General features: G+C 41.9%; 1 protein-coding gene across 1 annotated transcript in view; it reads left to right on the forward strand.

Annotated features, from left to right (window-relative positions):
• Nucleotides 1–25,491, forward strand: part of PACRG (parkin coregulated) — a 495,283-nt gene that overhangs the window by 287,739 nt on the left and 182,053 nt on the right. Inside the window, exon 4 of the mRNA XM_053591298.1 lies at nt 14,331–14,480. Within this exon, the coding sequence (XP_053447273.1) occupies nt 14,331–14,480 (150 nt within the window). The remainder of the gene's footprint in view (nt 1–14,330; nt 14,481–25,491) is intronic.

Below are 25,491 nucleotides of genomic sequence, written 5' to 3' on the forward strand. Positions count from 1 at the left end.
CCCATGGCTTAGAAAGAGCCTCCTGGTCACTTTCTTTCCTGTTGTCTTACCTACTACCAAAGCTGCTGGTGACCCCAGTAAAGGAGCCACCCTGATGGGCACAGCCAGTCCACTGGTAAAGACTCAGGAAGGGGACAGCTGTTCCTTCATCCTGGATCCGCTGACTGCCCCCTTCTCATCCTGATTCTGGGAATTGCCTGCACCTGCTGCCGCTGGCTCAGCTAATTAAAAGCAGAGCATTGGTGCTCTGATGCCATGTGGGTCAGGGAAATCCCAGCTTTTTCCCAGTCAGTTCTGTTCCAGGCATTTTCACCCAGATCCCAGCCCCACTGCCCCGTGGCTTCTGAGGGATGGGGGTCCCACCTCCCCCAGCCCAAGTTCTGCCTCGTCTCCCACTCCAGGGGTGGTGGGCAGGACACCTGGCCAGCCTCAACATCTAGGGGACAGCACCCTCAAGTCAGGGCTGCAGGCATGCTCTGGCCATGCGGTTTGACCAGAACAAGAACACAGTGGTTCAGCATTGACTCATTTTCTCAGAGCCTGGAAGACTTACTTTTATCCGTGGTCTCCCTCGCACTGATTGGAATTAGCTTTCTTAGAACGCTCGATTTTCTGGCTTCTGCTCTCACAGCTTACATTGCATCAATGTTGAAACTTGCTCTCATGTCTTCAAGATCTCTGTAGAAATTTGTAACTGAACATGCACATTTCCACCGAGACGGAATGAAACCCACACAGGGAGTGCCATCTGAGGTGAAGAGCAACATGAAAGAAAAGCGACCCTGCGAAGGGACTCTGCTAAACCTCAGCACTGCCAGCCCCTCCTGCGTCAGTGCCAGGTAGCCGTGATCTTTAAACAGCCCTCACGGAGGATATATGGTCCTGAGCCATATTAAAACCTTTTCCAGAAGTGATTTACTCTCGCACACGGGTCACAATTTTTGAATATGTTAAATTCTAGTTGAAATGCTACATTTCTAAAGGATGATTTGCAAATTTTATTAATAAACAAAAAAGACCCAGAACTTTCTCCTGGGGCGCTATCTATCCTTTTACCCCTGCACCCCCCAGAGCAGCAGCAGTCTTTCCTGTTAGCATCACAGCCCTCTCGGAGTCTCCACCTCAGAGGCCTGCTGAAGACCCTGAAAGGCAGAAAAAGAATTGCTAAGGAATATTTTAGCTGTGCTGTTTACAATTAAAACATACCGAATTCTAGTTTTGCCGGCCAAGGGGAAGTGATTTTCAATTTTGTTCAGTCTGTATTTTGAAGACACATGAATGAGTTAAGAGAGAAGGGATGTGTTGTAAGGGCAAAATTTACAGTACACACATCCTAGAGGCCATTTGCTGATGAGTGAAAACATTATTCAGAATTCAATAGGCACGTTTTGTCAGGGAAAATTCATGAGTATGCATTTGATGATTTTAAGCTTCCAGAGCAACGACAGTCCATCCTGGTGGTGCCGTTGCTCCGCGCTCTGAGCCTCCAGTGCTGCACACTGACCCCGTGTCTAACTTGGCTTCTTTCTGCTCATGTCACTAAAAGCCAGACTTTTCTTTGGAAGAAATGCAGATTAACTATGTTAGATCATGCACCGTTCCAGTGTAGTGTGGAGAACATTATGTGCACAAGCTAAATTTTCCAGGTGGAGCTCTGGAGTAGAGAAAGCTGATCCAGAAGGAAGCTCATGTGCAGAATTGGCGTTAACATGTGGCATCTGCCAGGATCTTACCTTCAAGCCATACTCTTAACATAATTTTGACTTTATCCAGGGACAAAAATTAACCTCACCATCACCAGCTAGCAGTTCTTGAACAGTTTTTTTTTTTTTTCAAATTCTAATTAATGTCTATGAAAACAAAGAAAACTTTATAAATTTGCAGTGAAGCAGAGAGCTGGGAGTAGCTACTGAGTATTTCTAGGATCTGGGGATGACTTTGTCAGATTATAAGGCTGATCATCTAGAATGAGAAACATACACACCCAGAGGCTCTGGAGTTTCTAACATGAAAAATGTAAACAAAGTGCCCTGTTCCCTCTCCTGTTGCTCAGTCTGACCCCTGAGTTCTGGGTAACTTAGACAGCAGGTCTGTGCCCCATCCGCACTGTTTCTGGCACCTCAACCGTTGCTCCCTTTGCTCTGCCTTTTAACCTCTGACTCCCTCCCACCCCCTTGAGTTATTCTGAGAAAAGAACCCACAAGCCATCTACACTGGGGATTGTAGATTTACATCTACTCTATCCATTTAGGAAAAGACAGACCATGTCAATCTGTCAGAGCCAGTGCTGGGAGGGTCTGAAATGTCTATTTGTTAAATCCAGAAAGTTGGAACGGCGGTCAAGAGGAGCGCTGGGGCCCACAGCAGCTGGCAGATGCTGTGCATGGGAATTTCTCTGCCCAATGAGAACAAGGACACGGGCAGCAGCACAGCCACGGGGCCACTAGGAACAACTTTTCACACAGGGAAGGAAATATTTTGCACAGTCAGAAGGAAAGAATCCCTCAACAATGTTTGGTACAGGAACCCTAAGAAACTTGTAGAAACCCGCTTGACATCCTTGGGATTCAGGAAGATGTGGCTTCTGAGAAACAGACGCAGGAATCTGTGAGAGGAGACTAGACTCAAAGTAAGCCGGTTTGGGAAAGGATGAAGGGAATTAACAATGCCTCAGGAAAACAAAAGCACAATATCAGATTGTAAGTGTGGACAGCATCCCTGAGACGCCGGCTCAGAAAGACAAAGATGAAGAAGAAGGTGAGAAAAGAGATTAAATTGGAGAACAGATGACACGGAGATAAAAATGCTGTGTTCCCAGGGGAAAATAGCAGAACAACAAGAATGGAAACCGTAAGGACTGAGGTGACTGAAAGAAATCTTCTGGGAGGAAAAATACCCCCTATTCTGCAGGTAGGAGAGGCTCACTGCAAGTCTAAAGAAAATCAGTGAAAGGAGACGCACATCCAGGTACAGCTTGCCAAAAAGTTTAAATTGGAATGTAAAAAAAACCTTTCAAACACCTGCACAGGTGGAAAGGCTACACAATAAGAAATAAAAATCAATGAGGCTTAGATTTTTTTTGCAACAATAAATTTCAGACAACAGAGCACTTTTTTGGAGAATTGAGGGAGAAAGGCTACTTCACCCTGAGTAGAAAGACTGTGGACTCAGCAACTGTGACACCCACCTGCCCTTCACACTGGGGGTGACTAAGGGTGCCCTCCAGCTCACAGACAGCAACGCTCTGTTGAGAACCCTCAAGTGAGGATGTCATGGTTTGAAAAGCAGTAAGCATGGAGAGCCACCAAACCTAGCATGAAGTTTCAATAGTGTGTGGAGGGAGCGTCAAACCCATAGGAAACGTCAAGTAATAATTTTGCAGTAATGACTCTGAAAATAGAAGACAAAGGAGAGACTAGAACTTCTAGGCCAAAGGAGAAGATCAAAGTGGTTAAACAGGGTCTGTAAATGGAAAGGACAATTGAGTAGACAGCAAGAAGAGCTAAGAATCAAAAGCACAAAATCAGATAAAAAAGCAAAAACAGCTGTATAAGCTATGGAAAGTAACTTCTAAGTTGGTTTGTAAAAATAAATCTATAGAGCAAAATAATGCTTGAACATTCAGAAACATAAGATATATTGAGACAAAAGGGAAAAGAAAGCAGGAGTAGTTATTTTAATCCAAGAAAAGTAGGATTTAGTGTAGAGAGGTTTCAGGTATACAAAGAAGGTCAATTTATATTGATAAAAATATTCACAATAAAGATGTAATAGCCATAACCCTCTGTGTACTACAAACTATGACACCATATTTGAGAAGTTACCAGCTGTTTATACCAACAGTCTTTGTATCTGGAAGAAAAGTGGACTTGTTGACTAGGGTGAATGGGGTGCTGGTCCTCCCCCCACCATCTGACCTTTAGCTATAAGGTAAAGAAAGGATTTTTACAAACCGAAAGTAGGCAGCCTGCCCTCTGAGGCACCACCTCTCAAATTTCAAGCATATCCGTAGACTTCAGTACAATGCAGGCTCCAGATCAGTAGATGCACATGGCCTTTCTAACACACCCCAGTGGATACTGATGCTGCCGGCCTGATGCAAGGCCAACCCAGGCAAGGACTGTGCGTGGATACCCCAGACCCTACAAGGAAATCTCAGATACGAGAGCAAGCTGGGGATGAGGGGAGGGAAATGTGTGACATTAATGGTAGATCATTTTCTACCTTATATTTAAGGAATAGGGAGTCCTGCCACATCCCTCAATAAATAAGGAAATGAAATAGAATCTTCAGTTTTGAGCCCTTAAAAGTAACCACTAATGATTTAAAACAGATGGTGTAATAGTTCATTACTGTTTCATTTCTTCCTCTTCCACCTGAGAGAAGGTGTCTAAATTTGCCACAGCTTTCAGACAGAAGTTGTGGACTGAGAAGAAGGATGCGTGTCACAGGCTCTTCACGAAACAGGAAAATGAGAGACACTCACCAGACGGGAGAGAGGTTCATACTTCATTCTTTTGTTCATATTTCATGTTGAACAATAAGTCAATAGTTTTATTTAAAGAAATCCAAGATAGCATGTGAAAAAAAATACAGTAAGAGGATGAAAGAAAAATAAAATAATCTGTTGTGTCCATCAAGAAATAAGGGAAATAAATGCTAATCACAAGAGAAAAGTCTTGGTTTGGGGACTTTAAGAGACTAGTTTTGGCAGGGACTGCTGGTCACCTTGTATTGACAGCAATGTAATCCTCTACCGTAATCACGCCAAACTCCTCCCTCCTTTCAATATGGTTCTATCACAATTTGGGTTAAGTCATTAATCCATTTTTATATTACTGTGAACACATAAATACCATTCACTGCAAATCACACATCTACAATAATCTCGTGTCTTATACAATTTTTCTTGGAATTAATACTTGCCTCTCCTTTTACAAACTCAATTTCATATATTTCCTAATTTTTCTATTTCAAAAATCTATCAAAAGTATTATTTTCCAAATCTTCAGAACATTAAATAACATTAATTCTGACTTACCTGATTTTAATTAGATAAGAACCAATCTTATTTCCTTCTCTGGAGACGTTGCCTGGTCCACCCCCGTGCGTCTGCTCCAGTCGGCCAGCCACTTCCTGAGTCTCCCCTGCTGCCGTTCCCTCCTCGTCCTTACTGTTCACATAGTTAAAAAAAGAAAGGAGAAAGGGAAAGGAAAAGAAAGAAGGAGAGTGAGGGGAAAGGAAGAAAGCCTAATTCTTCATCGTTTCTGTTATCTTACTTACAAGAATAACCACAGAAGCCCTGCCAGACGCTTTGCCCACATAGCCTGCTATGATCCCCTCTGTAAGTACACGTGGTAGATAGAACACAGGCACTTAGCTTTGCCTGCCTTATTCCAGAGAGCTTACTCTGCCTCCCAGTAATCACTGCTATTTTCCTAGCTGCTCCCAAATCACTTGTTTAAATAATCAGTCCTTGGTTTTGCACCAGGTGTTGATATCAGGCTTAGCAGTGTGTACTTTTCAAACTCCTTCTCAGCAAGGAAAGAGCTGCTCCTTCTTGGAAATTGATCTGCTCACCTGTGTCCCATCTGGTGAGCGTCTCTCCACTTTCCTGTTTCGTGAAGAGCCTGTGACACGCATCCTTCCTCTCAGTCCACTTCTATCTGAAAGCTGTGGCAAATTTAGACACTTTCTCTCAGGTGGAAGAGGAAGAAATGAAACAGTAATTCTCAGAAGCAGTGCCTACTTGATACAGCAGACTGACATTTCTTTTTACTCTGAAAGTGGTGGCCAGGTGAACTCCTGCTTTGGGTCATCATTTCATCTGTCACCCCATCCCTCCAGTATGCACTGAGCCAGCAATCGGTAGAGGGGAGCAAAGAGCTCCCCAGAAACAGTCCTGAGCTGCCTTCTGACAGTGCAGCGTGTTGAGAAGGTCACTCTCAGCCACTGTCGGGGTGTTTGGCATCTGTGCGAACAAGTGCAGGCTCCATCTGGCTGAATAGGACTGAACAGGACCATGGGGCGGGGAACCTTCAGGTTTCCTTCTTTGCATCTAGGATGTGGTGCTAGTGACCAGGCATCTTCAGACCATTTTGTAACTGAATGCTGCCATTTATTTAAGCAAATCGTATTAATTATGTATCTATCTTTAAGGTACAGTATTCAATGGACAGAAAGACCAAACACTTTCACCAAATACTAAATTACGTTCCATGTTCCCAAAAGTTACAATATATTTTTGTCCATTGAAAGATTGAGGAAAAAAAAAAACAAACAAACAAAAGTTAGCCACTTGTTATGACAAAGCTTTGAGGGAAAATCTGAATTTTACATCAAAATGGTTAAATGGCATTTTTATGATATACATTTTTTATATATGTATTTACGGGATGAGAAAAAAATCAATGCTTAATTTTTGTAAAATTTGCTTCAAGTAGGAGAAAACTGAAAACAATAATTAAAGAAAAAATTATAACCTGTGTTGTAGGCTTACTCAATGACCGTAACAGCTGGTCTCCATCTATGATGCTTTTCTTACTAGGAATGTGAGACACCCAGCCACATCTTATTTTTTGCATAGCAATTGAATTCCATTATGGAAATATAAAGTACAATTTTTTTTTTTAAACAGAGTCTCACTCTCTCACCCTGGGTAGAGTGCTGTGGTGTCATTGCTCACAGCAACCTCAAACTCCTGGGGCTCAAGTGATCCTCTTGCCTCAGCCTCCCCAGCTAGTTTTACAAAAGATAGTGATGATAGTTGCAAAACAGTTTTAGTAAAGACAGGGTCTTACTTTTTCTTAGGCTGGTCTCAAACTCCTGAGTTCAAGCAATCCACCTGCCTTAGTCACCCAAAGTGCTAGGATTAGAGGTGTGAGCCACCACATCTGGCCATAGAATACAATTTTGATACCTAAATTTGGTTGGAAAATACATCTTGAATTCCTTCTACTCTGTAGATTATTAAATGATATTTTGCACTCCTCAACTAGTAACATATATATAGGCATTTCAATCTAATTCAACAATATATTGAGCCCAACAACCTCAAATATTAATTAAACATTTTAACTTTGGGAACAAAACTTTAAAACCTCTACACGTATAGTAGGCAAATATATAAAGACAGAAAGTAGATTCTCAGGAGCTGAGAAGAGGAATAAGGAGTCTTTGCTTAATGGGTACAGAGTTTTTGTTGTGGGTAATAAAAAATTTTTGGAAAAAGATAGTGATGATAGTTGCAAAACATTGTGAATTTAATTAATGCCACTAAATCGTATTCTTAAAAAAAAAGGTTAAATGGCATGTTTTATGTTACATATATTTTATGCAATAAAATATTATTTTATACAGGGCAGCGGCACCTGTGGCTCAAAGGAGTAGGGTGTTGGCCCCATGCACCAGAGATGGCAGGTTCAAACCCAGCCCCGGCAAAATTTGCAAAACAAAAATTATTTAAGGTATTAAAAATTGTTTAAGGTATTAAAACTTATAAAATTGATGAAAAATCTAATATGCCTGCTCTCGGCACTGTATTTTCTTTTAGAAATTCTAGCCTCTGTCACATGATCAATAAAAGATACAAATGTTAGAAAGCAAAGACAAATTTAGCAATGTTTTTGATAATATCATTATTTGTGGAACCAAACTGAACTCACTCAGAAACAATTATAACCAGTAAGGGAGTTAAGTTAGGCAATTATAAAGTAAATATATAACAATTACATACTTTCATGTACATATGATCAATAATCTTGAGAAAGCATATTAGGATAAAATGACCTTACACAAATAGCAACGAAGTATCAATTAATTTTGAATAAAAGTATGCAGGATCTATATAAAAATAAGATAAATCTTTTCTGAGGAACTAAAAGACAAGAAAATTGGAGACATACCATGTTCTAATGAAATATTTGGTAGTAAAGATGACAGTTGTCCTCCATATTATTCTGTAAATGTACTGACATTTTTACTAAAGCACCAAGCATACTTTTTTGTCTTGACCAAATTATTTTAAAGTTTGTATCAAAAAATAAATGAGTAGGAATAATCAAGAAAATCTTGAGAAAGCTTAATGAGAGGAGGCTTGAATTCTGACACATTAAAATATCAAGTTATAATAATAGCAAAGAGGAAATGTGCACACTATATTGATGTTTTAAAAGAAATTTTATAAAGTAATTTTTTAATGAAACAAAATATACATCAATGAAAAATGTAATCTCTACTATTTAACACATCAGTATACAAATTTCCAGTATTTGTTCTATTTACATCCTATTCTATAATTTGAGATCATAGTACAAACATCTTTGAAATCTGCTACTTTACTCACTTGTATTTTATAAAATTTTCCTGTCTTTATTTTTTCTAGTAGATGATGATTTTATAATTTTCTATTATATGGATATGCTATATTTTATATATTCCATTGTTTTGGAACATTCGATTGTTTCTAATTATGAAAAATGCTGGTTTTAGCATTCTTCCATAAACTTTTTGTTCCCATCTGCCTACATCCTTGGACTAACTGCCTAGCAGTGGAAAGGCTGGGTTAATATATTTTTATGGCTTTTAGGTATATTGCTAAACTGCCCTACAGAAAGGTTAAAATGCTTTATAACATGATGGCCATTACAGTGCCTCTTTTCCCAAACCTGTTTGCATGCTGACAGTGTTAAATTTTCAACAATTTTTTGTTATGATATTCAAAATCATAAACATGTTTTGTTAGATTGCTAATGAATTTGATTATTCTAGAATATTAAATTCTCTTTTGTGTTTATTAATTTGGGTATTATTTTCTTATTTCTTTTGCCCATTTTTTAATTGGAAATTTAGTCATTTTTTGAATTATGATGGCTATTTGCATATTAAGGCTATTAACACAAAATATAGCAAAAATAGTTTTTAAATTTAGTTTGTTTTTGCATTTTTTGTGTGTGTGTGTGTATTTCTGGTTTTAAAAGAAAAAGTAGAAATGTTTCAGTTCTTTCTGATTCCACAGTAGTAAATTATATCTAATAGTAGAAGATGGCCTCACTTTGCAAAAAATCATAACAATAATGGATTTTATGCCTGAGAAAATTATACATGTTAGTGCTTATAACCATCTAAGGTGAATAACTTTTACTACTTGACTTTAAATTATTTTTTCCTTATTCTTCAGCAATTTATGTCTATCTGGATCCTCTATCTTGTTGATTATACTTAAAGGCAGTAAGCAGTACAATAGAAATCCAATTTTCTGAAAGGACAGGTTCTGCTGGCTGATTTATCATGTCAGCAGACTCCTCGTGTTAGACCCTTTTCAAAACTTTAGATCTTGAGTTCAGAGTCCTCACTTACATCTTGACAATACCTTTCAGGCCCATCAACACAAGAATAAACACATTTCTTCTCTTTCAAGCTACAGAATCATATTCTTTTTATATCTGTTACCATACGTTTTTCAAAGGAAAAGACTATTTAAAAAAATTCCTCTTTAATGCCAGAGTGATAGGAACAAAAGACTTAACAACTTACTGGTATATCTTAATTTCCTGAGAATAATAAGAAAAATCAAGAAACTGAAGAGAAAATGGGCATTATGAGAATCCCTCTTGGATACGTGCAACAGCTTTCATAGTGCAAACCATGGCTTGATTTCCCAGCCACTGAAGAGGTTTTAGATTACAGCAGTTCTCAACCTGTGGATCCCAACCCATAGGAGCTGTATTAAAGAGTTGCGGCATTAGGAAGGTTGAGAACCACTGTTTTAGAACCACTACCTGGTCATTTAGGAGTATTCCAAGACCCATTTTAGATGCCATTAAGCATAACAGTGCAGGCATTTTACTTTTTGGCCATTGTCAACCCAGTAACATTTATCCAACTATATTAATTCAATCAGGATTTCCGTGAAAAGAAATAATCATTTTCTAATAGCTAGTACTGTTATCCATTATGAAAGAGAACATTAATATAGGCCCAAGTGATCAATTAGCTATGCATATAGGCATAAACCTAACAAAATTTAATATTGACTCTATATATATATATAACTTGACTCCTTAATATATTCTATACGGCAAAAATCTTATCTCACATTGGTTGCAGGTGGGCACACTCAGGCTGTTTAACAGCAACCTTTGGCCTGCATACCCTAAAAGAAGGACACTGTGATTACTGACATCCAGTAAGCACTATGGCCACCAAAATCTTTCTACAATCACCATGTTTAGGTAATTCTCCTACTTGTGAATTTATAGTGTCAACAGAAAGGCTTTCTTGAAAAAAGACAAAACGCACCAGAATGGAATGGGAACTAGATGCGCTCAGTCGTACATTTGACATGCATAGTAGGACCTCCATAGCTGACCACCTGCCTACATTGACCACCTCAAGTTGACCTCGTTCTCAAGACCAGACATGCACCAAATGTGCATATCAGTACAGTTGGCTGCCTCTGTGTGTTGACTAGTTTGTTACAGTCCCTTGGGTGGTCAACTTACTCTGTATTAAAAAATACAAACAACACACCCATGTGGTTCTGTTTCTGTGCCATAAAGCATTGTGACTCTGAGTCCTTTGTAAAAAGGAGAGTGGAAGGCAGAAAAGAGGGAAACTCAAACATCTGATTCTGTTTGGTTAGAACAAAATGAGGCAAGATGGGACTTAGGGATCCTCTAGCTTGGGAAAAAGTGCCGCAGCCTGACCCTCTTCTGTACACTCCTGCATACTTCTTCCCAGTACTTCCAAATGATCCCAAGAAAGACATACTCACAATGATAAAACAAGTCAGGGCTTCTCCTTACCATCTGGGGTCCCAAACCCTCGGTGGAATCTCATCATGGGAGCTGGAACAGACCCTGTGGGAAAGAGCTTTTATCTGAGGGAAGCAGCCTAGTGAGCTGCTTCCTCTGCTGGAAACTCTTCACTCAACTAACATCTGTTCAACTCTGGGCTCCGTACCTGTGCCTGGGAGTCCTTCCTTGTCCCTAGGCGAGGTTAGGTGCCCCCTTTGATTGGCAGCTTTGATTGGCTCCTTCTTAAAGTCATCACACCTGTGTTATTTGTTGGCTGTCTTCTTCCATACACTGTGGTGAACCCCAACAGGGCAGCACCATATTTGTCTTGTTCGTTTCCTTCTTTCCAGTTTCTAAAACACACATAGTATATTCTCAATAAACATTTGACAGAGGAGAACTAAGTAAACTGGTGTAAATAAAGTGCTCATTTAGTTCCTGGCATGCAGAGGGGCTCAGGACACATTGCTACTCCCGCTGTGAACTATCATGGTCTATGCACTCCTGATGCTAAGAGCTGCTCAGCTTCTTTCGAAAGTATGTCAGCTGCCCCAAATCCTCACAGCAACACTTCTTGAGATTCCCATTTCTCTACTGGTAAACTGAGCAGGATCAGTAGGTAAGGGATGGGAACTCCTGACTTCCTGAAAAGAAAAATATCTTTTAGATGGGATCAGAGCAGATAAGGAGGCTCCACCACCACCTGCATCCCCCAACCCAGCGTGCACTGTCCTCCCTACAGCTCCACCACACTCTGAGGCTTTGTTCTTCAACGTCTCATTACTACAGCTTTTATGCTAATGTGTGGAATTCTATTTTTAGCTGTTTTTCAGAAGGCGCTGCCTGGCCTGCAGTGTGTCTAAATGCTGTAATAATGAACTGTCATGCTACTAAGTTACATTTACGTTGGTTCCCTGGAGTTAAGGCTGAGCTGGCTCTACACACTATGTTTGTCCTTTGTTTCCAAGAATGTAGTCTGGGCTGGACCAGAAGGTGTGAGGCTGTGCTAAAGTGTTTTCACACCCCAAACCCTACTTTGTTGCTGGAGGAGGTGAAGCTGCCCACACTTTGTGTTAAAAAGCCTCCTAGTGATTCCAGAGGGAGTAGCGGAAAAAATACTAAATAATTCCTTATCATCTTGGACTTTTATCTGAGGACTCAGTTTAGTTCAAACTCATCCTAAGTGCTTCCTTTGTGCCCAGGTAGTTTGTACTTTACGCTGTAGGAAATGGATGGGGGGAAGGGGACTGTGAGATCTTGGAGCCAGTGGTAAGATGATCAAATTAGCTCTAGAAGGGTTAATCCAGCAGGGTATGAAAAGATGGATTGGGGGGCTGAAAAAAGAAAGAAAAGAGGTTTGTTTGAGGTCATGAAAGTGCTTCATTGGAGAAGCAAAAGCCAGAGGAGCGGCAGTGAGGGTGGAGACCCAGATCAGAGGAGGGGAGTGTGGGGTCCCAGGAGCAGAACAGAGGGAGTGAAGGTGGCAACCCAGAGCAGAGGGTGTGAGTGTGGGGTCCCAGGAGCAGAGGAGGTGAGTATGGGGTCCCAGGAGCAGAACAGAGGGAGTAAAGGTGGAGACCCAGAGCAGAGGGGGTGAGTGTGGGGTCCCAGGAGCAGAGGAGGTGAGTATGGGGTCCCAGGAGCAGAGGAGGTGAGTATGGGGTCCCAGGAGCAGAACAGAGAGAGCGAGGGTGGAGACCCAGAGCAGAGGGGGTGAGTGTGGGGTCCCAGGAGCAGAGGAGGTGAGTGTGGGGTCCCAGGAGCAGAGGAGGTGAGTGTGGTGTCCCAGGAGCAGAGGAGGTGAGTATGGGGTCCCAGGAGCAGAACAGAGAGAGCGAGGGTGGAGACCCAGAGCAGAGGGGGTGAGTGTGGGGTCCCAGGAGCAGAGGAGGTGAGTGTGGGGTCCCAGGAGCAGAACAGAGGGAGTGAGGGTGGAAACCCAGAGCAGAGGGGGTGAGTGTGGGGTCCCAGGAGCAGAACAGAGGGAGTGAGGGTGGAAACCCAGAGCAGAGGAGGTGAGTGTGGGGTCCCAGGAGCAGAGGAGGTGAGTATGGGGTCCCAGGAGCAGAACAGAGGGAGTGAGGGTGGAAACCCAGAGCAGAGGGGGTGAGTGTGGGGTCCCAGGAGCAGAACAGAGGGAGTGAGGATGGAGACCCAGAGGAGTGAAAGTGAGTGTGGAGTCCAGGATCACAGCAGAGACAGTGAGGATGGACCTGTAGAGGAGAGAAGGTGAAGATGAAGAAGACAACACAAACGGTGGAGACACCATGCTAAGTTGTGACCCTGAGTGACCGAGAACTGGGTTTACATTACTGTACTAAACATAAGGAACAAGGAAAAAAGACAAAATTCATGGGGGAAACCACGTCCCTGAAACAAACTGAACTTGAGGTGCTAGCAGGATCCGGCTGTTGGAAATGTGAACTGGGGTTCGGGAACCATGTCCTGATTGCCTCTCCTCTGCATTGACCAAAGTGCCATTTCTTTTGATAGCCTGGTCCTTTCGTCCCTCCATAAATGCCACATACTTTAAGGTCATCTTTTTCACTAAAAGGTAAAACATCTTAAGGGCTTTTAACTTCTTGGAGTGGTCTGAGGCATCACATTTTATCAACGCCCACCTTTGACCTTGTGTGATTGGTTCTTTATGTGGCTCTTCTACTTAAATCAGGGGACTTAGGTCACTTAGAGGGTAAATAATAGGTTCCCATGATTGAAGAATGTGTCAGTGCCTTGGTCACGTTTGCACAGCCGGTCGTCAGCACCTTGACTCCCGACTCTCCGTGCCTCCCACTGGAGCAGAGGGTGCCTCTCATGCCCTGCCCAGTGGCAGCCCCTGGACATCACTGTCCTGTGTCCCGTCTGCAGTACAGCTTGTTACTTTGTGCTCAAAACTGTTCTTTAAAACTATTTTGTGTTCCTTTGTTCTCGTCTCCTAGAGCTTATATTGTTGATTTCTTCCGACTGAACTTTGAATAATTTTGCTTTTCTTCCCTACTTTTCTGGGGGGCAGGGGTAGTGGTGTCTAAAATACCATCACTTTATTCTCATTCCACCTGCAGTTTCTCTACACATACATGGCGCTCAGTCCTCCCCTGCCCCGGAATGTGTGTTCCATGGTGATGGTTTTACGAACAGCGTGGATTTTTAACTGAAAGAGATGGTCGCATCAAATTTTAGCCAGTGTCAACCTTCATGGGTTCCTTCAGCGGCACCAAGCCATCTTTTATCTTTCACCCTACCTACTCAGCTGTTCTCTCCCAGATGAGTGGCCTCTTCTATGGAGGAAAAACGAGCTGCACTCTGAGGGCTGGTGAGGAATACTCCAAATGGGGGAGAATAAAGAGTAATCAGACAAGATGCCATTGAAAACATTAGGGTTGCAATGTGTCATTCAGAGCAGTAATAATAAAGTCCCACTGGTGATTCCCGGTAGGGCACAGTTTAATTAAACGTATCCACAAGACAACTTTGTCTTCACATTGTAGGATTAATGTTGTTTATTTTCCACGTGTTCCTTTTCCTACCGTACAGATGCCTTGAACCTTCGAAACCGGCAGGTCATCTGTGTCACTCTCAAAGTCCTCCAGCATCTGGTTGTGTCAGCTGAGATGGTGGGTGAGGCTTTGGTGCCCTATTACCGTCAAATCCTCCCCATCCTGAACATCTTTAAGAACATGAATGGTGAGTGAGCCCAGAGCTCAAAATGTCTTTCAAGCTCTTAAAAAGGGGAGTGTTTGGAAGTGGAGTTAATTAGCAACACATTTAGGAGTTATCATTGCATATAAACCACAATCCATTCTGGGATCTAAATAGCATACTCCTGACCCCTCTCCCACTGCTCCCCAGGGAAACAGTAAAATTAACAATTTCATTTATTACTCCTCACACACACAGCTAGCTTACTCAGAACAGAAGCCCTGAAGCAGTTCTATAAGCTTCCAATCATTAAGTTGTAAAGTTTTTTTACCAGCCTTTCGAATACATTAGTAGGTTTTGGATTTGTTCTTTTCCTTGATAGTAATTCTACCTTCCTGTTAAAATTTTAGTTCATTTTTTTCCATTGGTTTCACATGAATTTTTTAGGCACTATTATTAAAAATCAGGTAAGTGGTTTGGACTGGTGAATTTATTTTTAATCTGTAGTAAGCTTTGGAAAACATAGATGAGCTCAGATGCATCTATTTTACCCTGAAAAAGATAGTAGCAAGTTTTGGGTGACTCTTGGCAGGCAGTGGATGTACACCTGTCCATTGAGAGTATGATTTTCTTGAAACCAAGTGAATCTAATTATCTTTTTGTTGTTAGAACTTTGAAGTTCCTTACTTCATACATCCATGGCATAAGTCAACATTTGAAGTTAATTCCTAATAGCCATGTAAATAAGTTAGTAATTTAGGAGAATGCTGCATGAAAATTTTGCAACATAATCTGTTGATTATGTATATAAGGAAAAAATCAAGCTGTAAACTGGGTCCATGGCAGTTCCTGCCACAAACAAACCTGTATTTGGAATCAGTATGTTTTATATTATTACTAAATTGCCATTAAGTTTACTCCAGCCATAGATTGTTCAGGAAATCATGGAATTTCTACAAAGTCTAGCTTATCTTCCAATAGTAAGACCTACTTACATGTTTAATACTATACACATTTAATATAAAAGACTTTAAATTTGGATTATGGGAGCTTATGAGTGCTTCAAACAAAGCACTTAAAATGATACCCATCCCAAATTATCTGGAGAGTGATGGTTAATGTGACTTTTAGGCAACATGGTTACTCTTGACCAAAGTATAAACTGAATTTTAGTAATTGAGTCTCTCATTATTCAAACTTAATGTTTTAGCAACAGCTAAATTCATATTTGACAGAAAGTAATTATTTAAATTTTCTTTGCTCATAATCCATATTTTTGCCAAAGAGAAGCGTTAAATATCCATGAAGTTACAGAGTGACTCCACATGTGAACACTGTTCAGTTAAGGTTCAGAAAAGAAATTCTAAGTGCATCCCCTATATTCAGATTCTAGTTAACTTGAGGGAGATAGAAAGATGATGGAGTTATTAAATAAAAAAATTAGGGAACAGTGACCTCCAAAAATCTTAGTTAACATTTTTGAAGTGTGTAATTCACAAATATTTCCTCAAGAAAACGTATGATGCCTGTACTAGTACTGTTTCCACTTGATTGTGGGAATGCTGCTTCTTTGTGGTTTATTTCCCTATGTAAACATTTGTTTTTGAACCTGATCATGGTTGAAGATGAGCCTGCACACATTTCCCCTTTCCTGCTTGAGTATCTAGGAGTAGACAGCTACTATAATGCTCTTTTAATGATTTTGTTGGCCCATCAGTGCAGTCACAGGGACTGAAACCCATAACCTGCCCCACAAGATCATTCTTCTAGGAGACAGAGTGGCTTTCTCCTTTTATTTATGAATAACATACTTCACAGAGTTTAATTAGGCTACAGTTAAAACAATAGCAGATAAATCTTAAGATTTGAATTGTAAGGTGGCCTAAGAAGTAACAAAACTGGAAGAGATGGGACCTTAGGCAAATCATGTAGCTTCTCTGATCTTAAATTTTTTTCATCTAAACAAATTATATGTAATAATAACATTTTATTAGGATTTGCATGATAATTAGAGGCAACGTGTCCATAGTGCTTTCATGTGGGGCCTTGACTGGGTATTAAGATAGCTATTATTATTGTACAACATTTTATACCTGTGCTGTATTATACACATACCATATGATGTTATATAAAAATGCAGTTAACACTATGTAAGTTACATAGCTATATAACTAGGGGACTGAAGGTGTCGGTGTGACCCATAACACTCCCCACTGGGTACCCTGTCCCCTTGGCCCTCTGCGAGCCTGCAGACCGGTGCAGCCTCCTGGGCTTACCCCCTGCTTCAGTGCCTTTGTATCAGAGGATTCATCTTCCCTTCGATTGCCAATGTCAGGTGAGTGGCCAGTAAGTTGGACTCTTGATATTCCTGAGGATCATTCAAGGATAACTGGTTTTCAAATCCATCCTTTCCTGGTGTAACCTTTAAGCTCAAGCGAGTGACTGGCATTTAGGGAACGTCGTATTTACAAAAGAGAAGCCTCTCCGGCACAGGGAAGGGACACCGGGACCAGGGCCTCTTTGGAAGATCCAAACTCTGTGTCTAAGCTTTTCAGCTTGCTTCCCTGAATTCTAAACAATGAACTTTGGATGTCTAAAACTTGGTTGCTGTCTTTCCAGTGACTTCAGGGTGGAGAGAAAGAGGATTTTCTATAAAATATTCCTAGGATGCATGTGTCATATAGCCAACAGCAATTTCTTCTTTCCTATGTACTTTCACAAATGTTATTAAAGGTTACAGAAAATTAAGACAATAGGAATGTTCAATTTATAGCTTTCAGAGATGAAGCTACAAAATTAATGAAGCAGTGCATTACATTTCAGAAGCATGAGTCAATAAATGGCATTAACACATGCACGGCTGAAATATGGGGCTCCGCCGGTGGACGGGGCTGTCCAACGACCCTGCTTGTTGGAGGCAATCCTTGTTCTGGTTCCTTGGTTTCTAACTGTCTATAGTCTTAATAGCCCCTCCTTAAAAGATTTCAGTGCCTCTGATGGTAACATAAATGTATGTGATAGAGTATGCAGACGTAAGTGTGATAATGAAATATCATGTCCCATGTTTGTAGAAATCAGACTTAGATTCATCTCAGACATATCTAAGATGTATACCATAATAGACTTATAAAAGTCCATTAAAAGGGATTTAAAATGTTTAATTGAAATGCAGATATATTAAAACAAAGCTAATGAGATAATGAGAATGCATTAAATATATAAAATTTTAGGATGTTCTGTATCAGATCTTTGACCCTGAAGTTTAAGTGGCTTCTAAAAAATAGAAATAATTATTTTATTCCGATAGACTTTTAAAATAACTTCTAATGAGAACCTGAGCATTCTAATTCAACCTGATTCAGACTCTTTTTTTTTTTTTTTTTTGGTAGTTTTTGGCCGGGGCTGGGTTTGAACCCACCACCTCCAGTATATGGGGCCGGCTCCCTACTCCTTTGAGCCACAGGCATCGCCCATGATTCAGTCTGAACTACATAGGCTAATATAACTCCTTTCTAAATAGCAGCCCTCAAGAAAGCATAGAAAATTTACCTCCCTCCTCAGTGTTCACTTCTCTGAGTGCTTATGCCACACTCTCTGTATGAGCAGTGCTTCCAGAGCCTGGAGTGTGTCCAGGGACGGGGGTGGAGGGCACAGGCACCTGCAGAAACTGACAACTGTGCAGGGGTCTGGGGGAGCAGCCCTCGGAGGAGAGACGGTTCTAGGCAAGGCAAGCTCCCCTACCCTCGTGTGATGCTTCCACACCTGCTCAGCCATGCAGACCTTTTGCCACTGCGGAGTCTGTACATGCCCACTAGGCTCCATACTTTCCCCCTTCACTCAGACTGCATCATTTGAGTTTATTTCCAGCCCCCATCCACTTGTATGTAAGAAGCCATATTGGGGGAGAGGACAGGCCCTACTATCAATCCCCTCTATCTGCGCTCTTCTCTGCAGACCTCCCTGGTTACACGTGCTCAGATGGAAAAACTATTGTCAAAGTTATTGATCTGTGTTAGGAACACATGGCCTGGCTGGGTAATGGGTAATGACTAAAGCAATTAGAATCTAGTCCTGAAGGCTATGTCTTAGCTTCCTGTGGCTGCCATTAACAAATGACCACACTGAGTGGCTTGAACAACAGAAATGTGTTGTCTCACAGTTGTGGAGGCTAGACGTTTACGCTCAAGGTTTAGACTGAAGCTCTCTCTGAGGCTCTAGGGAAAGGTCCTTCCTTGCTTCTTCTAGCTGCCAGTAGTACCAGCAATCCTTGGCTTATGGGTCCACCACTCTGCCTCCTTCACGTGGCATCTTTCCCCGTGTGTCTGTGTCTCCACCTCTTCTTTCAAGAATACCAATCCTCATACAGATTGCCCCCTACTCTACTATGACCTCATCTTAACTAATGGCATTGACAGTGACCCTATTTCCAAATAAGGTCATAATTTGAGGCTCTGGAAAGGACATAAATTTGGAGAGGACACAGTTCATTCAGTCCAGTACAGACTGAATACCTCTTTCCTACAGCTATAGAGGTAAAAAAATCTCTTCTCTTACTCCCTCCATGGCCATGAGGAATGATTACTGGCTTCCTCTGAGGCCTACTGAAAACTCCCTCTTTCAACAACGATAAAAATTTCATACCTTTTACTTTCAGGAGGAGGGGTTTGTTTGGTTGAGAAAGGAAAATTAGGCCAGGGGCAGTGGCTCATGCCTGTAATCGTAGCACTCTGAAAGGCCCAGGTAGGTGGATTACCCAAGCTCAGGAGCAAGAGATCAGCTTGAACAAGAGCAGGAACCCGTCTCTACTAAAAAATAGTAAAACTGAGGCAAGAGAATCACTTGAGCCAAAAATTTGAGGTTGCTGTGAGCTATAATGATGCCACAGCACTCAACTCAGGGCAACAGAGGAGACTCCGTCTAAAAAAAAAAAAGAGAGAGAGAGAAAGAAAGAAAGAAAGGAAAAGGAAAGGAAAATTATCTAGATAAATTTGGAGAAGGAGGGCAGAGAAAATTGGTGAGTTTTTTTTCTTCAGTAATTCCGCAAACTAACCAAAGAGGTAGGCAGATCCCTTTCGCAGCCCTGGGCACTACCCCGGAGATCTCAAGGATGCCCCGGGATGCTGCTCACCAGCCTCTTGAGGACCACAGAGGCCCTGTCAGTGGGGAGGCCTGTACCACCTATGTCTGTCCTGGCCCAAGTCAGCTAGACAAGAGGCTCAGGCTCCTCTGTGACCAAATGTGGTTTAGACCAATAAATAGGGGTCAGCTGGTGGACAAGTGAGCAGAGGATGCTTTGCACAGAAGGAATAATTTGTGGGTAAAAATAAGAAACAGGCTTGAATGGATGGCCACCGAGCACAGCAGTGAAGAGCAAAGGCTCTGGCAAATTTTCTGGGTTCGAATTCTGTTTGCCAGCTGCAACCTTGGATGGGTTATATAACAACACTGCATCTCCTTCAGTTTAAAAAGCAAGTTATGGGGAGAATTAAAAAAGCTCAGTGACCTTCAGCAAACTCTTAAGAAGGTCGTTTGCAGGTTCATCAACTTGCAGAGAATGGGGGGAATGAATTACAGGATTTGAATGGAATTACTTTGCAAGTCAGGATATGTTGGGTAAATGTCAACTGTATATAGGTGGCTTTACATGATCCTTCAAAGAACATCAAGTGAAATCTGTTAACATTGATATGATAATTTAGTAAGGTGATTATATGTAAAAATAAATGTTCAAGGATCAATCAATATCTTATATGCGAGCTGGCAAAAATAAATGCACATTTATTTTCTAGATGCTAAAATTCCTACTTGCATGAATATTCCAACATGGACAAACTTCTGCTCAACTCTCCTGTCCCTTAGGAGTTTCAGCTCTTTCCTCCCTCCATCTCAGAGGCAGCTGAGGTCTTAATCTAATTGCAGGGCCAGCTAGGGATGTTTACAGAGAACAGCCTGCCCAAATGAACTACTAAGCTACTGGGATCTCAGCCTCTTTCCAGGATGGACAGGGCTTTCTGTTTTTCGACAGTTTTTCTATCTGCAGTTTCTCTGTACAAATCTTTCTGTTTCTCCTGGGCATCCCCATTTTACCTGTTTTAGCTGCATCACTCTAGTTTTTCCACTGTCCCCAGTCACACAACTTCACCTAAGCAGTGGGGCAGAGTCTCAGACCTGCACATCTCCATGGTCTGGGGACCGACAGCAAGTTTGGTGCCACCTACTAGGAAAATTCCATTCAGCTTTTCTTACACTGCAGTGAAAAGGCAACTATTGCCCAGAAACACAGGTTTGAGATGGAACTGGGACTGGCGTCTGTGCCCCTTACCTGGTGAACTGGCAATGGAGTCTGACTCCCCCTTTCCTGGCCTGAGTGCAAACACAGACATCCTGTCTTCTCTGTAACCCATCCCGGAACCCACTCAGGTGGGCAGAATGAGCTGCTGTCTCCAGTCAGCCTTGCTGTGCATAGGTCCTGTTCTTGTGTCTCCCCTGGCCAGGCAGGAGGGCCCACATGCTGGGACAGTTGGGACACCTGTCTGTTGGCTCAACCTGCTTGCAAACCCATGTTTGAAATATGTGCTTTGCCACTTTTCCCTCCTCCTCAGAAGTATCCCCAACAACCTGGAAACCCCCACAAGGGGGTGTAGATGAAATTACCAGAGTCCAGCCGCTTCCCAATCCTTGGCCAATAACGACCCTACTACTAGCTGGAAAGGGCATGTTCCTGAATGGGAGATGCCACCAATTTGGCTAAGCCTTTTAAGATATGCCTGGAGAAATCTGGAACATGCTTTAATGTATGTAAAAGCTCAAGATGGGCCCCAAATGAGCAAACATGCGGATATCCACCCAAGAGAAAACAGCACTCTTTTCTATTTATGCAACAGAAAATTTTACTTAATCTGGGCAAGGAAGCAAATAGCTAAGGATTTTGAAAGCTTTAATTTAAAGAGGCTTCTAAATTCAGTCAGTTCATGATTTGTACTTTTTAAGTCTCATAAGATATCACCTATTCTGGATTTGCTGATAATCAAGGGCTCATTCTCATTTCCTTTATATGCAAACCTTTCATGAGCCCCAAGTAATGACTTTTTAAAAGTCTCTTTATGGACATGGCTGAGAAAGTAAGAATGTCACCATGTGTAACTGTTAGTTGAATAGACATAAATGGAAGGCCAGCTTAAAGGAGGGTGGGAGACAAAAGAGAAGCTGGATTCCGGGGGAGCATCTGACAGGGGTGAGTAGTGAGAGTGAGGGGCCCTTCCACTCTCTGCTAAGTTCTGCGGGCGCTTTGAGTCCCAGGCAATTACAGAGTCTGACCCCAGGGCTGACCTGGACTCAGCCTCCGGTGCTTGCTACTCGCCCAGCTCAGGCGTCCTCAGGGTTGTCGGGGAAGCTCACAGAAGGAAGGGAAGGTGAGGGCCTTGCCTCCCCTCCTGTCTAGGTCTTGGCATTTCTCCTCAAGCTTGACTCCGGGCTGTGTCCCTCGGGCTGTCCTTCCTGCTGATGCCCACTGAGCAAGCCTGCAGGTATGGGGCTAGGCTGTGGGAAGTCCCCTGCGACTCCTTCCTCAGGCCCTCAGCCCTCCTGGGAGTCCCTACTACTGGCTCAAAACCACCCACACCTGCTCCAGCTCCCTTATAGTGACCCAGCCTGCGCCCTGAAGGCCCAGTCCGGCCACCACCCACCTTGGAGTCCCACGGCAGACAGGGAGCTGAGCTCGAGGGCACCCCCTGGAGACGCCCCACTGCATCCTCCCTGCCGCCCCGCGATGCACCCCCACCGGGGGAGCCTCCTTTCAGCTCCTGGCCATGCTTATTTTGGTTTGCCTTAGCCAAACATGAAACTCCAGGAGAAATTTTCTACTTATGGTGAAATCAGCTTTCCATTTTTACTGTCTTTCTTAAAAATCTGTACTTTTTTACTTCAACAAAATGGAATATAAGTAGCTCAGAATAAACTTAACCACAGATGAGGGTAGAATTGAAAAATACAGTGGACATAATCCCTAGAAAAACTGCAAATATTATTGGTATTTTCTTGCTTCCTGCTTTCTGCGTTATATTCTCATGTACATCTTGAATTAATGTTCCAAGTAATAAAGAAAAAGTAATGGTGGCAATGTTATTATGACTAAGTTCTGTTCAGAGCCCTCTAAGATCAATTTACTGTTTCTGCTCTTAAATATGGTACTTTAATGGCTTTTCTGTGAGTCTATTTATATTCATTTTTAGGTGGCCGTACAATGAAAAAAAAAATTGCCCTCCATTCACTGACTTTTCACTTAGATTTTGCATAACTATTACCACTCTGCCTCTGCTTCCCCAAAATAAATACTACGTTTTTTTTTTTTTTTATTAAATCATAGCTGTGTACATTGATATATTCATGGTGCATCATTCACTAGCTTCACAGACCACTTACCAAGTTTCACATACACCCTTGTAAGATGCACCACTGGTGAAATACTACGTTTTATCTCTTGGTTTCTTAAATCTCGATGTTAGCTTTATCACAAATTGAAAAACTAATGATATAATACTAAAATTTTAAAAACAAGAATGTAATTGGGCCATAATGACAGAATTATTGCCTAATAATTCTCCCACTATCTTAAGCTTTATTTTGACACATGAATATAAATAGGTTGAATTTCTTTTATGTACATACAGAGTGAAGGAAATTAGAAATAAATACTTTGCCTGCAATATACTTCTTTCATATATCTTGAGGTGGCCACCGTTAGTCTCACAGAAGTAGCATTGCAAAGCTGGATTTTGCGGGGAAGGGGGGGGGGGATTCACATCTCGAGAGTGCAGGCCCATCTGTACTTCCCACCCACCATGTAGACAAGATTGACTGAGAGTCCAACACTTTAAGGGCTGAAAAGAAACATTTACCATCTATTCTCTCTGAGAGCTACTACCTTTCAAGTTTCCTTCACACCAGGAGACCACCTTTGCTTCTGCTCCCTGCCCAAGCCCATTTTTTCTGCCTCCAAGCCTCCATTCTTCAACAACTTCTGTACATGACCAAGGAGTTAAATCTTCATTTTCTGAGGGTGCCTGTGTGTATGTGTTAAATTTGTGTACTTTTTTTCTTATTAATCTGCTTTATCGTGAGTTGATTTTCCGTGAACTAAAATAAAATCTTAAGTCCCCCAGCCAACTGAATGGGCTCCCTTTTGGCCAAGGAGGTCCCAGAATTACCCTAAAGCTGAGTTGCTGACCATGAGAAGGGAGCTCAGACAGACATGCCATGTCAAGCCCTTTTCCCTTCTCTGAGACAGCCTTTGTGATTCATTAATAGTGGAAGGCCATGCAAAACAAAGCTTAAACCACACCTGTCAATCATCAGTTTACTTAACAGATCACCAGACTCTGAATCTGATTGATAGACTTCCTTAACATTCCAAGCCACAAAGCTTCATTCTTTAACCAATAACCAATCAAAGAATCTGTAACCTGTTATCCCCATGCTGTGAGATGTTTCTGGCTAAACCAGTGTACACTTCCCATGTATTGATTGTGACGTTATGTGTAATTCCTGTCTTCCTGAAGTGTATAAACCAAACTGTAACCCAACCACAGTGAGACCACTTGCTCAAGGCTTGTTGGGTGGGACTCTCTGGACACGGTCCCATATATTTAGGCCAGAATAAACTACTTTTAAATTATTAGTTTGGGTTGTTTTCTGTTGACACAGCAAACCTTCTGAGAGTGAAGGGGAATTTTTCTCTCCACCTCAACAAGGGTTTGGAGGATGCTGTAGCTTTTCTAACAGAAATCACTGAATGTTATATGTGTTCTTGTGCATATTTATTTATTGTAAATATGGTAAACTATCACCCAACCAAATGGCTTATGTTTAGAAGCAAGCTTTGCCCCTTCAAACTTTTTTATAAGCTGTGAATGTTGAATAATAGATATTTAAAGAGAATCAATACAATAGTTACATACATTTTTTGATGACCAACTAAAATTCCTGAGGGAATTTCTGTTAGGACTTTAGGCGACAGTGGATGACAGAGAAGATGTGTGATGTCTAGTCCTGTAAAAACCTGCTTGCACTCCGCCTTGGTTTCTATCTGCTGAGCGAGTCGTTGGCTGCCATGGAGTGCTGGGCCATCTTGCTCGCTATAGCCGTAAAGACTAATGCATCAGGCTAACTCTGAAAACACTGGACAGCAATGTGGTTTTTACCAGTTTGGGGGGGATGCCCAAGAGAGGACAACATTGTACATCCTTGGTTGAGTCCGAGAGTTTGAGGCTGCAGTCAGCTGTGATAATGCCACTACACTCTAGCCTGGGCAAAGGAGGGAGACCCTGTGAAAAAGGAAGGAAGGGAGGAGGTCGGGGGGGGGAGAGAACGAAGGAAGGGGAGGAAAGGAAGGGAGGAAAGGGAGGAGGAAAAAAGAAAGAGGACAGGAATATTGAGGAAACATCACTGGAATTGTATATTTTGGATGAAGTGATGCAAATTTGATGATACACAATTGATCTCCAGCATTCAGCAAAGGTAGCACAGCTGTAGGTGCCCCTGAGTAGGAGAAGGCTGAGGGTGCATAAGATCCTGAATGGGCGTGAGGAGACATAGAGGTGAAAGGCCTTTATTGTCTAATAATTCAATGATTTGTGTATAAGTGGAGAATAAAATCAGGACGCTCTGCCTGTCTTTCCCAAGCTTAGCATGGTGACAGCTCAGTGCCATGGCAGCTGAATCCACTTAAGGCCTGCTGGCCAGCAGTGGCTCCCAGTCACCAAAAGTATGTACCGTTTCCTGATTATATTTGAATGTGAGAAGGAATGTCATCAACATTACCTAAAACCCCACAGGCCAGCAATAAGGAGGACAGGAAAGTATTATTTTTGGAATTGTTATCCTTACTTTACAGATGAGGAAGCTGAGAATTGGCTCAAATGACTTGCCCAGGGTTATACGACAGAAATGAGCTGAAGCTGACACCTGAAGAATGAATGGCACTGCATCCAGCCCCAAGTGGCAGACACTCTGGAAACGTACATTAACTTGCCAGAACTAGCGTTTCTGAGGCAATTCT

This window comes from Nycticebus coucang, chromosome 5 (assembly GCF_027406575.1).
Source record: "Nycticebus coucang isolate mNycCou1 chromosome 5, mNycCou1.pri, whole genome shotgun sequence".
NCBI classification, from domain to species: domain Eukaryota; kingdom Metazoa; phylum Chordata; class Mammalia; order Primates; family Lorisidae; genus Nycticebus; species Nycticebus coucang.